Source organism: Agelaius phoeniceus, chromosome 6 (assembly GCF_051311805.1).
Source record: "Agelaius phoeniceus isolate bAgePho1 chromosome 6, bAgePho1.hap1, whole genome shotgun sequence".
NCBI classification, from domain to species: Eukaryota; Metazoa; Chordata; class Aves; order Passeriformes; family Icteridae; genus Agelaius; species Agelaius phoeniceus.
The window spans coordinates 54433143-54447791 of record NC_135270.1 but is presented as its reverse complement, the minus strand read 5'-3'; the positions used below and the strand labels follow the sequence as shown (position 1 = coordinate 54447791).

Here is a 14649-nt window from a genome sequence, read left to right as displayed (position 1 = left end):
GTAACATAGGAACCAAGAGAGTGTGAAAGAAATAGTTTCTTACTCTGAGTGTACTTCTGCAAACCTGAGCAGGGAAAAACTCATTCCAGATATCACAACTCCCCTGTGGAGAAAATCCATTTTATTTTATTCTGGTTTTGTGTAGAGGAGGCATAAATGTGTTTATTTCACATAGCAGGATCCTTGAAATTAGGATAAAAACAGAATTTGAAGACTGAAACTTACTTTTAAGTAGTGGATTTGTAGCTCCACTAGAAGAATTTTGCAACTCTTTCCTGAAACATTGGTGCAGTATCTGTGTTTCAGATTTACAGGGTGTTTTGTTTTGGAATGCTTAAAACTAGCCCATCCTCAAAACTTTTACTTAAAAGGAAAGGACTATAGCTCATTTCTCAAAAATATTTTAGAATCTTGATCCAGCTTAAAATCAAAGGCAGTTTTTTCAGGTAAGCATTTATCATAGTTTTCTGTTTTGTTATTTATGAAAACAAATGTTCTCTAGATCATTTTTAATGTATTGCTAAAGTATAGGAATACAGCCTTTTTGTTATAACTCTACACCCATTTTCCTATTTAATGTTTTTGTCACACTTCAGAATGCTCTCTTCTATTTAATTTTTTTAAAAATTATAATAAAGTTTGAAATAGTTTTGAGAAACCAGTTACTGACAAATATTTCTGAAGCTATAACAACTAGGAAAAAATTAACTGTAGTGTTTGTTTTGATTTGATTTGGTTTTGGTTCTTAAAGAACAGAGATTTTCAGAAAATATCTCTTGTACTATTATACTACAAATATAAAATCATGCTTTCTTCTTGCACTTCTTATAGATTTAAAGGATTTTAATTGTAGGAAGGAATGGGGATTTCAATTCTTACCATGCCTTGTATCAAGTGTTAATGTCCATTCCTTCTTCCTCTTAATTTCCTGAATTTATTTAGTGTAGCCAGGTTGCACAGAATGATTAGTGCTGCTCCATCTTTCTCTTCATGGTTTCAGTGATGTTGATGATGCTGTTACTACTTTAACCTGTTTTCTGTCTACTTCAGGATAACATCCCAAACTGGTTTTGTGAAAGAACTGCTAAACTAGTAGGAAACATCTTTGCCATTTCTTTCCATTGTCACTGTTTGAAATATATTAGTCTTAATTATTGAAGGTGCATTATGTAAATGACACCTCTTACTTTGACTGGTTCCTGGGATCAGGCCTTGCTTTTGTGAGGAGACCAGCTCAACCAGGGGTGAAGCTGCAGCTACTCCTCACCATTCCATAATTAGTCCAGCCCTGTTACAGCTGGGTTTGTCCAGCAATTTTTCTGTTTGGGAGAAATTCCTGAAGATTCAAATCTTGTGTTCTAAAGTCTCTGAACTAAACCACTTAAATATTTTTTACATTCAGTGATGTTTAGAAGACTCTTGCTGCACTTTAGGTGGATATGCTTCAAAGCACTTGAAACCTTACTTTACTTTAGAAGTTGAAAAACCTGAAAATCATGCTTTTAAAATTCCTTTTCAAGAACTGAGTAGTAATAAGCTACTGACCTTATTCTTGTGTGCTTAAACATTATTGACAATGTTTCTATGACACCACTTGAGTGAGGGACAGGAAGAAGTGAAGCAAATCATCAATTTTTTAAATGCAGTTGTTGGTTTGGTTGTTTGGTTTGGGGGGGGGGGGGGGGGGGAAGTTTTTTTTTCAAGAGAAATAACCAGTCACCTGGTGAATATGATTAGCTTGTGGTTTGAATGACCCTTCCCCACTGAAAGCAGCTAGATCTAACTGTGGCTAAATTGTGTTAATCACATACCTACTTGACATGACATATTTTGACAAAAGTTTATTGTATTAAATGCATTGTAAAACTATTGATTAAATTGTATTGGGTTTTAACAATTTGTGAATTGGTTTTCCCAAGCCCTTTCCAAGATTGCTCTTATATCTTTGAATCATTTTGACTTCTAATGTCAAATGAGTGAAGTATGAAATGGATAACAGAGGTACTTTTCCTGGTAGGAGATAGTGTGGTTTGGGTTTTGGAGGCCAAAAGTATTTTGCTTTTAATAACAAAGTATAGTATATAAAACAATAAAATTTTATTCTGGTTAGAAGATATATTTTGGTTCCTTAGCAAGTATTAGATCTTAAAATGGGGATTTTATTATCTTAATAAAAACAACTGGTAATAAATGCAAGTGTAATTATGGAAGCAGTGAAAAACTTGTCTTCTTAAATGTATTTTCATTTTGAAATACTAAATATATAGTGTGCAGTGTCTTACTAACAATATGTATGATCAATTTAGATGAAATAATTACTGCATGCAAATGTTTTCTTGGGGAGAAGCAAAGAGACTGACTGTTGCATAGAACTTAGTCTTTATTTGTTCAAAGAGTTGCCAGTAATTCCACATATACTGGAAGGTAGTGTCTGGCAAAGTTTATTAGAGTGGGAGTACCTGCTCGAGTACTTAGAAGATTAAATGTCAATGTAATGATAAGGCTTTTTGTCTGTGTGGAAACCCAGAGGTTCAAATTGAATGAACCATTTTAATAATAGAACAAATGGCCCATTTGGTGTTGATGGGGAGCAAAGTTGCTATTTCCTAAATTAGTGTTCCTAAACACTGGTATGGATTTGCAAGCTGGTTCTGTAGTCCTGTGGAGCAGCAAGCTGTGTTACAGTGACAGGCCAGCTTTTAATACCATACATCCAGGGGATGCCTGTTTCTTAGACTTCATGTGAGACAAAATACATCAGGTAGGTTGAATTGCTACCAGAAAGGACATTCTGACTATTAATAAGAGTTCTGTATAACACTGCTTGACTTTAAGGAGTTGTGATGAGGATTTTTTGGTTTTGTGCTTGCAGAGCGCCCCATACCCTTTGACCACATGATGTATGACCACCTGCAGAAGTGGGGGCCCCGCAGGGAAGAGGTGAAGTTTTTTCTTCGTCATGAAGAGTCACCAGCTGAAAGCAATGAACAGAGTAAGTACATTTATCCTGTAGTGTTGTGACTAAAACAGATTTTAAAAGATTTCTGAAGTGGTTGGTTTTCAGTTCTTTCAGTGAACCTCAGTGGTTATATGTAATACAACTTCCTTGTACCAAAGCCATTTTAAACCTTCCTCAGGGGCACCTTTATTCTTGTTCTTGTGCACCAGTTCTCTTCTTTAGAATAATTTTTACCAGTCTGTTGAGGAACAGCAAGATCTGTTTGTATTCTGCTTAATTTGGATCCAAAAAAGTTGGTGGATATTAGAGACTTGATGTAGTTTTTTCTTATTGAGAGTCTCTACATTTTGAGAGGGTAGAATGGTTCTTTTTTCTTCTTTCAGTTGCACAGAGAAAGACTTGGTAAACTCCTTTGCCTCCTTTAAAAACTCAGATCTGTTTTACAGACAGAGGTTTCAGTGCCTTTGCTTTCTCAATACTTCATGTAGGTATATTTAATAGTCAGGAAAATTTGCATCTTGAAAAATTGCTGGTCTGCTTGGTTCTATAGGAGAAGTGTTTATATGAAGCAGTGCCCTATGAAGTGGGGTTTCTTAAAAGACTGGAAGAAATAAATAGAAGTGTTTTAGCTTTCTGAACTTACTGGGGTAGACTGTACTTAATCTGTGAGAAGATTTTTGAGACTGTAGACTTAATGGCTGTCAGACTGTCTGAAGGACAGGAAAGGTGTCTCAGTGAGGTGTGTTTGCATGCCCAGATTATCCTGACTCATTCAACTAATCTGACTGCTTTTAACAACAGGATTTCAAGTCTTTGAGTCCTTATTGCTTTCAGCTGAGGCTTCTCTTATTTTTAAGTGGTTCCGGCTTGTTTTGAATGCAGGACACCTAAAAATGTGTGAGGGATTTGTATTAATTGGATACTTTGTAATGGTCTATTATCCTTTGGGCAATACAAATATAAAGTATGTTAAGAAATTTAAGATACACTTAAAGCCAAAGAATTTCAATGTGCAAGGAAAGCATTGCTCCTGAACCATGCTTGCAAGGCTTTTTAATTCATCACTGAGCTATGGATAGATTTTTAGATTAAAGTTGTTTATAAGTTAGACATTAGAAAAACTTCCTCTACTGTCTTAATTTATAATGTGTTCAGTTGAAGCTACTGCTTCTTATGGACACAAAATATAAAACTTGAGTACATTGCTCTTCATGACATTTTGCCTAAAGAGAAGTTAGGAAAATAGAACTGCATGTCTGTACTTTTAACTGAGGAATTCTGTGAAGTCAAGGCTTTATTTCTGCTGGTTCATTCCTTACAAAAAGTAACTTTACTAAGAAAGAGTTGGAACTAACAGAATAAAAATTCACGGGTAAAAGTTTGATACAAGTTCTTGAACAGAATTCTCAGAACATATGAGAACAGACTCAAGAGTAAAATGCATTTGTGTTGAAAACTGAACTTTGCAGTAAAAGTGATGCTTTACTTTTAGGTGGACGTCAAGCCCAAAATCAAAGAAATGGCATAAATATACCTGTGGAGAAACGAACAGAGAATGGGGTATGTAATACGTCCTAAAGGTTTGGATCAACACCACTCAAACACTTTGTGTTTTAAAAATTATTCCTTTTCAAGGTGTGTTATGATGGGAACTGGTAAAAATATATTGATCTTGATTTTGTTTTGATTTTGTTAGAAAATGAATGGAACAATGTGTCTTTTTCATCAACTACTCTGAATTTTCTGTCTAGAAAGAAATTATGTGATGTGAGAAGCTCTGGAGTTTTATTAGTTCATGTTCTAATCTGTTGTATTCATTCTGTGTGAAGTAAAAACAAGCAACATTATTCTTTTATGCTTATATTGCCTGTCCACATATTTTTTTGTTGATTTATCTCACTGGTACTGATTCATGACATATTGTTATATGTTGAAACATGAGGATGTATCTATGAATTGGGATTTTTCAGATGCTGGTAGAAGAGCTTGCACACACCTCAGAGCCATCATTTTATACTGGCTTTATGCACTTGATTAATTTCTACACATGGAGGTTTTTTAACTAATATATTAGGTTTCTAATTAAAAATACAAATTACATACCATAGGCAACTTGTGATTCCTGGCTTGAACATTTTCTCTTTTATACATAAAACATAGTATATCTCTTTCAAAATTAACATGGCTTAAAAGCCTTCTACTCCTGAGCTGAAACTCTCATTACTTTCTTCTCTCTTGTCTTATCTTCAATACTCATGAAGATTCTACAAAGCATAGTCTGTTCTTGTTTGTTCAGGACCATTCTGCTGCCTTTACCAAGACACTCCAGCTATAGTTAGCTATTTTTAAACATTTTTAAATTTCAATAAACATGTTTGAACTCACCAATTCAAAGTTACATTGTCTCAATGAAGCACTGTCACTTTATCAATGTGCATATGGTTCTTTCTCAGAGTAAAATAATACTTAAAGCTTAAAAGCAAACAAATCAGTTTTTTCAAGCTGAAAATCTTAAAAACAATTGTGCAGATTCAACAGTTCTGTGTTTGTATATTGCCTGATAATTAACATTTAAAATTCACACACTCTCCCATGTAGACAGAGTTGTTCAGTCAGTTTGCAGGTCTTTGCAGCTTGTTTTGTGTATGGCATGTGGACCTAGAGGGAGGAATTTTTTCCCTATTCACAACAGTTAATCACGTATTGCTTTCCTTTTCTGTAGAGAGCACTGGCTGATAGCCTCTGCTGCATGGATCCGTTTATCCTGCTGCCATTGTCATATTGACAATGTAGTGAGATCATGGTGCTCTGAAGTGCTGGGGGAATATAACTCTTTCATGACCTCCCCTGATCTACTCCTCTGTGTGGGTTGTAGCTCAGATACTACATTTGAGATGTAGTGTATTTGGAAATTAGGACTGGCATGTGCAGAATGCCTTACAGTCTCACTTCTTGCCAGGGCTAAGCTCTATGATAGCATGGCTCTGTATTGAATTGAATTTGCTGTGAGTGTTAGGGGTAAAGCTCAGACTTGATAACTTGAATAATACTTGTATCTTCATTCCATTCAAGATACTTCTTTTTCTTTTTTTTTTTTTTTGTAAATCCCAAAAGTTGGCCACAAAATTAAAATTTGTTGGGGAACTGATCACTTTATAAAGGAGTTTTACCAGGTGTAGGAAATAAACTGTATTAAATACCAGGTTTATGAAAATAGAAGAAAGACTAAAACCTTAGGGTGTTATAGTAATGTAAAAATGTAGTGGGTTTATGTTAAAATGGTACAAATTAGGTTTTGGAAGTGTTTAAAACTAAGATTTTCAATTGTGCTAAGTTTTAAATCAGAGGGGGAGGGGGAAAAAGAGGTGGCTTCAGGATCAAGGATTTAATCAGCTTACACTTACGTAATGCATTAGGCTTATTCATTGTTGCTGGCAATGCTGAATGTTAGACTGGCCCTAAAATCAACACAAACCAATGGAACATTGAAGACAGCTCAGATTTTACCAAATACTCTGCATTCAGGTATATTTTTATTATGTGTACCTGCTTTAAGGAAATAGTTGATTTCTTGCTTAATATTGGGTAGAGCTGTAAGTGTGATATGCATAGAAAACTTTAAGATGAATGTTAGTTTAATTGATTGAACCAATAGTCTTGGAAAAAATTATGGGCAATCTATCCAGTTAAATTTAGATGATTCTATTAATTGGCATTTTGTCATATGCAGTAAGATTTTTTTGTTGTTGTTCTTTGAAACTATATGTGCTTGATCAGCAATTACTAAAATAATGGTTATCTTAAAATCACATTATGTAAATGCTTAAATTTCATTAGATTATTTTTCAAGTTAAAAATAGAATAGGCTAAGTCGCTTCCAGCAGTGAAACATTTGTTGTAAAAAGAATACTTACCTGTAAGTATTCATCTGGGAGCTTTGCATTCTGCATAACAAAGTCTAAAAGAAAAACTCAGTGAGGTTTTGTGAACTGACAAGAGGTGACCTTTTGGGGTTTGCTTTTTGTTTACAACTTTCTTTCTTAGAAGTGGAATTGTGGTGTAGTCAGGACCTGATCTTTATGCCAGTACACAGAGGTACAGATGAGTGAAGATCAGACTTACATAACTAAACATTTCCTTTTGCCAGGGAGATTGGACAGTGTCTCAGGAGGGATTCTCTTCTCGGAGAACAGCTGCCTCTTCCTCTGCTTCCTTTCTTTAGCTTGTGTAACTGAGCCAATTGGAGCTGAACACGAGTTGTAACAAGGGGAATTCTAAATAAATAAGGGAAAAAGTGTTTTATCATTGAGAGTAACAGATATTGGAACAGACTCTTCAGAGTCTGTGGAATTTTGATCTAGCTGAATAAAGTCCTGAGCAGTCTGAATTGCTCCAGTCAGGGCTTATTGAACCAGATGACTTCCAGAGGCTCCTTTCTACCTAAATCATTCTTTGATTCTGTGATTGGTGGCCATGAAACAGTGGTCATCCATCCAAATGCTGGGTCTTGTTTGCTTTCAGATGTGCTAGCATGATCCAAGCATCATTCCACAGAAGCAGCAGCAGTCTGTGAACAGTGAGGCAGAGCAAATATAGGTGAAACCACTGGGGGTCAGTGGCAGACAGGAGAGGGACTGGGGAGCCCCATCCCGGCTGAGCTGCCCTCAGCAGGAGCTGTGGATCCCATGCTGCTCTCCCAGAAAGAGCACCAACTGGATAATAACAGTTGTCCAGGTGAAAAGGTAATCAGATAACCCAGAAATTTCTTGGAGATGAGAAAACAGGAAAACAGATGTAGTCCGTGGGGGAAAAAAGGGATGTGGTACAGGAACATGACAGAAGTCAAATGTGTTGGACTGAATAAAAGTAGATTTGTGTAATGGAAACAGTCTGTATATGAGGAAATACTCATTTGCTGTAGTTGCTTATATATAAATAATAATGGATTTTAAATATAAACTATTTTATACATAATAATTTACTTGGGGAGCTAAAATCTCAGTTTGTGGTCTCTGGTGCCAATTTTTTAAACTTATTTTTGCTGTTTCTAAAGTTGCTTCCCTGATTTAGAGAGAATGATATCAATAAGCCTTTTTCTTAGTGGATGTTGACTGGAGCCTTTGCCAAGAAATACAAAGTGGAACCTCATTTTATCTCACTACAGAATTTGTGTTAACACTAGTATAAGGGAAATTTGTGTAGAGGAAGAAAACTTGACCATCATCCCAAACCAGACACATACTCCTGCAAATTTTCTTAGTATTGAAGCTGTGACCAGTAGATGAAGTTGAGTGTTAAAAGTTTTGTTCTGATTAGATAACAGAACTCATGTTCACTGTTTCTGTTAAAGTGTCTCAAATCAGCTTTTAATTTTAGCAAAAATTACATCAGTTATTCCAGCTGTTTTAGTATCAGGAGAATCTTATACTGAGGGAATTCTTAAGGATATTCCATTAACAGATGTGTTAGAACTTCTACATATGTGTATACACAAGGCAGTTTTTTGTAGCACTGATTTAATTTCAAAGAGTGTATGGTTGCTGATGGAGTCTCTGTATTCCACTCCATCATGACAGCAGGAAAGCTACACTGCTTTTGAGTGCCTGTGGTGTGACTTGTCCCATTCTGTGCTTAGAGATTAGATAGATTTACAAGTGGGGCCAAAATCCCTGAATAGAATTATAAATTGTTCATTAGTTTTAACCATTTCATCCATATGAGTGTGACCAGATAAAAAGGCATTAAACATCTAATGTACATTGTGTTATGGGGGGCCATTTACAAGTATTCTTGCTCAAGCTACATCACATCTAATTGTGAGGAAAAAGGCAAACAAGACACATTTTTAACAGAAGTAATAAACTCAGATGAGAAATACATTATATGTATTTGCTTGAAGTTTCTCATTTGAACTATTGAAGGATAAAGAGCTTAGTCTGGATAGAAGTTGTTCTTCAAAGCTGAGCTGCAAATTCAATTTAATATAAGCTTGTAAGTATTAAGCACTCTGTTTATAACATTTAACAGTGTGCTTGGAAGGAGCTGCCATTCACATAGGGCAGGTTTTAATCAAATTTGTTTAAAATGAACAGAAAACTATGTCACTCTTGAAATTTAGATTCAGGTGTCTCCTAGCAAAGTCAACGCAAATAATTCAATTAAAAGATGATTTTAAACAATTTAGGCACAAACAATTCTAACAGTGTGCAGAAAAGTATTTTTTTCTGAAGAAATATTCAGGTTAGCTTCCTGGAACCTTTTGACCTTCTAATAAAAGGGTAATTAAATTAGATTCAAGTTTTCTTAGTTTTCTGCTGCAAATTTCTCTCTTGCTTTTGTTAAAAAGACAAAAACTTGTCTGCTGCTCCTGCTGTCAGAGATGCTCCCTTTTATAAGGTATGGATTCTGAAAATTGTTTATCTGTTAGAGAGGGAAGCCTTGCTGCCCCTACACCAACCTTTCACACCATCAAATTCCTAGTTCAGTTCCTAGCTCAGAGTTAATAGAGTTTGGATTCTCCACTGACTGATACAGTTCTTTAAGTCTGTCTGAAGCATTTTCCAGACAGCTGGCAGTATGTTGCTCTTCAAAAAAATAGAAAAACTAATCCAACTAAAGGATTTAAGGGAAAAAAAATTAAATTAGGAAGCAGAAAAAAAAATTAAAGTCTAAAGCTAATTTTAATGCATACAAATAGCTTTTGAATTCTTGCCAGACTAGAAATCTGAGTATTTTCACACCTCAGTAAAGGATAGTTATGTAGGGGAACATCTCTAAAAGACTAATAATTGTGTGATCTTCTGGAAAGTATTTCTGTGAAGCTGTAGGGAATTCAAATGCTCTTGACCTCGTACCTCCCTCTGAGGCCTCTTTTAAACCTTATGGGCAGAATCACATCTTTCTTGGATTTGGAATAAAACCAGCATTTTAACTTGTCCTGTGCAATCTCAAATAAATTGCAGTCCATAATGGACAAAGTTACTGTATGTTTAGATTTTGTGAGAATAATTTCATAGGTTTCATTCCACTTACTCTGTGGTTATTTTCCTATTACAATTTTAATTATATTAGGATTAGTTTATGACTAATACTCACTTTTAACATCTGACTTCGTTTGGTTTGATGAGTCTAAGGGTTATTTGACTAGCTGGGACCAGGGAGCATTCTTGGAACCCACTTGGAACCTTGTGAAAGGACTGTTTTCCTCCATGTCTTCTCCATGTAATGTAATTCTTAATCTCTGTCACTCCAGATACCAGATATCTATCTAGATGGCTGTGGATATGAGAGTCACAGTATCCAGACTTGTATCATACAGACATTTGCACACACTTATTTGCAGTGTATGGATTTTGTAGTTCTGCTGCTTCTCTGGGAATCAAAGAGAGTTCTGTTCAACAAGTTACAGGAACTGAATATGTGGTTTTCTAGTTCAGAACAACCAAGAGAAGTGTCCCCATTTTAGGAGGAGAAAATACCTTAACTGTACCACTTACTGAATCTCTATCTCTAGTTCCTGTTTATGCAGATCTGTCTTTGCTTTTCTTCACTCGTGGCTTTGCAGTTTTACAGCATTACTTTGCTGCAGATATCCATGGCAGGGGGAGGAGGAGTAGTCTGTATGTTTGTTTAAACTCTAACTATGGTATTTATTTTCCTGTGTTTGTGTTGTGGACATGGAGCAATACCATTCACTCTTTCCCCTGGATTTCTAAATAAATGAAGCATGTGAAGAATTGCTTCCAGTTGTCACTGCACGTAGAGATCCTGAGCTGCTTGGCTCTTACATGAAGTTAGAACAATTGAGAATGAGTGTTTCAGCTGATCTATAACATTACACACATAAACTCAAATGTAAATGTAGTAAATGTTTACTTAAGTAAATATTTTAAAAGGATGTTAAAAACATTTACTTTAAGTAAATGTTACTTAAAGACTTGTTATTTTTCTGAAGTGTTGCTGTGCAGCCCTTACACCTGCACTGTACACTTCAATGTCCTTTGTCACAGCTGTATCCTTTTGCAGTCACGTTAGTATCATTTTTAGTTAAACCAAATATTTTAGTATCAAGTTATTTTAAGGAAGTTGGGACTTGTCTTTTCTTTTATTTCTGTAGTTATAGGAGACTGCTTATGAAATTCACTGTGTGGCTCTGAGAGCTTAAATGTGAAAGTTTGAGAGTTTAGACTGCTGCTCTGACTCTGAACAGCTTTCAGTTCAGAACAGGATGCTTTACCAGTCCATGCAAGGCCAGCTATTCATTTTCAGTCCAAATTCAGAGTTCTGTCTTTTATATAGCTGTGTCATTTGCAGATCAGTGTTTTCTCTCACCTTTTCCATGGTCTCTGTGGTGTTTCTCATGCAGTGCTGCCGTGGCCTCCTTTCTCTGACACACCTTTCCATGTTCACAGACTTGCTCATTTAGTTTCCTGTCCATCTTGCCTCTGGACACCAGGCATACCTATTTCCCACCTGCATGTTTTTCCCAGGCGAGTGAACCTTTCTATTTCTCTGTTGTTTCTGCAGCTGCCTCCAGGTCTAATGGTTGCTAAGTTTGTTCCCCCTGCAGTCTTCCTCAGATCAAAGCCGAGAAAAATGAAAGTCCCTCTGGCTAATTTAGGAGCAAGGGAGTTAAACTTGTTCTTCTCCTCATATTCCTAGTGGATGATCGTACTCTACAGCTCATACCTTTACTTGCTTGCTAAAAATAAGCCTGCTCTTTATTCAGCTGGAATAGTCACTGTATTGTGCTTGGACATAGAGTTCTTCACTGTTCTTATGGAGACTCATTTGACTGGATCTCTTGTATAAGTGCAGTGAATCATGCTTGAATTACTTTCTTGAAAGAAGGAAGAGGGTGAACTTGCATGGCATTCGTGATTTTGACAAGGTAAATTACAGCTTTTAATGTTTTGGGGTTTTATCTTCTGCAGTACCCTGATTTGTAAATACATAAGAAATTGTTAATGGGGTTTAGTATTTTCTGTAATGTTTAATATTTAAAAATCCTTAGGTCTAGGTTTTGGCTTATTCCAGTCTTCTCTGGCTTGCAGATTCTTGATTTATGCTATTGCACACATGCTTTAGCTTTATTGCTGGCTCATATATTCATCTTGTTGCATGCAAGATTTAAGAAAAATCTGAATTATGTAGGGAAAAGCAAATAGCAAACTCTGGAAAGGTTATTTGCATAAAATTGTGGTATCTCTTGTGACTCTGTTTGCCTTTAATCTTAGTCAGTCTCTGTTAATAAAGAAACTCTTTGTTAAGTTTCAGGTGGTGTAGTTTGCTATCACTTTAAATGGTAAAATTGCATACAAAAAGCAATGATTTTTGTGATTTCTTTGGTATCCAGTTTTGGCCCAGCATTGGCAATACTACAAAAATACAAAGGCACAAATAATCCATGTGGTTTTCAAGCTAAATTGTCTATAGTCTTACACTTTTAGTTTAACCTGATAACTGTGAAAGAACTGTATATTGCTCAACATTTTCCATTGAATATGAAAAGTGCAATGAATCAAGCTGATTATAGTTGACAGCTGGCTTGATCTTGCCGTGATTAGGTCTTTTACTGCTGGCAAAATCCACTAGCCTTTTCCGTTAGCTGATTGCTGATGAATGCAGAGAGACAGCTTTTCCTATCGATAAAGAGTTTGGGGAAACCTGCATCCCATATGGAGGAAGATTAAAAGGCATCCTACCTACTATTGATTGCACTGAGCCAAACAGCCATGCAGGAACTCGTAAGATGCGCAGGGTTGTTGTTTTGGCTTGCTCACAACAAACTGTTACACCAGTAGTGTAGACAGAAAAGAGCAGAAAGATGGAGCTGAAGCGTGTTGAAGCATCGGAAATGTTTACAGCTGACGGGCAGTGCTGCGAAATAAAGATGTGCTCTCTTGCAATTAGATGGGAAAATAGTGAACAGGTAACAAATTACTTTTCAAAATTTGTTTGTTTTGCACTTTGGTGAGCATGTTATTTAAGTGCTGTGCAGCTTTTGCACTTCAATTTAAATGATTTTGTGTTTAGTTGTCACATGACCAGAATGCAGACCAGCTTGGGTTTTGTAACACTTTATCTCCGAATTGAAATTTTTTATCAGATTTTCTTACATGCATTTACTATCGTTCTTATGTTTTAAGACTTTATCAAAAGCTCATTACTTCAAAATGTCATGGTCAACTTTTGCCTTTAAGTTTGCTTTTATGGAAAGTGCAAGTTGTATGCTAAGGTCACAACACATCTTTCAGTTACAGGATACTTACTTTCTGTGCTTCTTTGTTTTAGAAATGTTTCATTATACTATTCTTATATGAACAGTATTACATCACAAAAACTTTTTGTTGAAACAATTAAGGGCAGAATAAACACAGAATTGGTGCTAAACATATTATTCAGACTAATGATAACTGCATCTTAATCATCCTTAGCAATCCTATCAGAATAAGCTGTTGCTCTTAGAAAAGACCCAGAATAATATAGTTCCAAGACCATTTCTAAAGGATCTAGACAGTGTATTTTCAATGTATATTGTAACTTGTCATGACTCAAAATCACTATGAGTAAAAGGATCAGTGTTGTAGAAAGGTCTAAGATTTTGTGTACAACTCATATTTCAACAAGAATGCATAATCTCTTTTAAGATTTTTTTTTTTAGGAGTATGAGGTTGATGTTTAATTAAAAATCAGCTACTGGGTATTTTAGCCAAGACTAAAATTAATATAAACATACTTAAGATTTCTGTGGCTGTTTAAAAGTGGCTGCAAGGACAAGGAAGAAAGTAGTGCTTTAAATAAACAAGTTTCAGATGCTACTTTCCTAGAAGTAATTTATAAGCAGTCTATTTCAGATGTAGCAGATGTTCAATATATGCTTAAATCCATTTCTAATTTTGAAAATCTATTCTAACATTGTTTTCATTTTTGTTAAGTTCTGTCTTTTCATAGCTATTCTGCTTAAAATAGCAGCCTCACTAAGAAAGTAATATGGGAAAACAGGAAATCTGGAGTCTGTAGCTTATACTGAGTAGACTTTAAACATTTTCTTATGGAGTGACTCATAAGCATGAGCAAATTGGAGGAATTACTCACAAGACAGTGTAGACTGAGAGAGGTTAAGATTTTTGTCAGCTATAGATAATGTGACATTTTTCAGCAAACTGTGATGCAGTTGAAGCAACTTTATTGTAAGAAGCTGTTAGTGTCTTTATTTGCATGATGCAATAATATTTTATAGTAGGATTTTGGGGTAAAATTACCTAATTCTGTTTGTGATGTTAATTGCAGGATTATTTTATTATCATGAGATATTACACACTAGTTAGATTTTCTTTAATTCCCAATATTCTGGGTATCTTTTCTGGGTTTAATTAGCTGTTCATTTCCATTAAGCTAAAAAAAGGCACGTGCTATTGTCATTGGATTCTTTAAAATGGATTTCTGCTATCGGCATGTTTCTGACCCAATTAAAAAAAATGCAAGGCTGAGCTGTGGATAAAGCCACTAAACTGGAAATAATGTCATCCATGTCGAGATCAGCAAAACTCTATTTTAGTTTAAATAAAAACAGATACTTTCTTTTGTCTTTTTATAGCATTACACATGAGTTTAGACAAAGGATTTTCAAGTAATTTGTTGTGTGTTTCACTAAGATCAGGTTTTATGGAAAATGTGGTCATTTCCAT

The 14649-nt window shown here is 35.4% G+C and overlaps 1 protein-coding gene across 5 annotated transcripts in view; it reads left to right on the top strand.

Moving 5' to 3' along the window:
• PPP1R13B (protein phosphatase 1 regulatory subunit 13B) overlaps positions 1-14649 on the top strand; it is a 69513-nt gene that overhangs the window by 29223 nt on the left and 25641 nt on the right. For all 5 annotated transcript variants that reach the window (XM_077180750.1, XM_077180752.1, XM_077180749.1 and 2 more), the window contains exons 3-4: positions 2873-2992; positions 4452-4519. In XM_077180750.1, coding sequence (XP_077036865.1) covers positions 2873-2992; positions 4452-4519 — 188 coding nt within the window. The remainder of the gene's footprint in view (positions 1-2872; positions 2993-4451; positions 4520-14649) is intronic.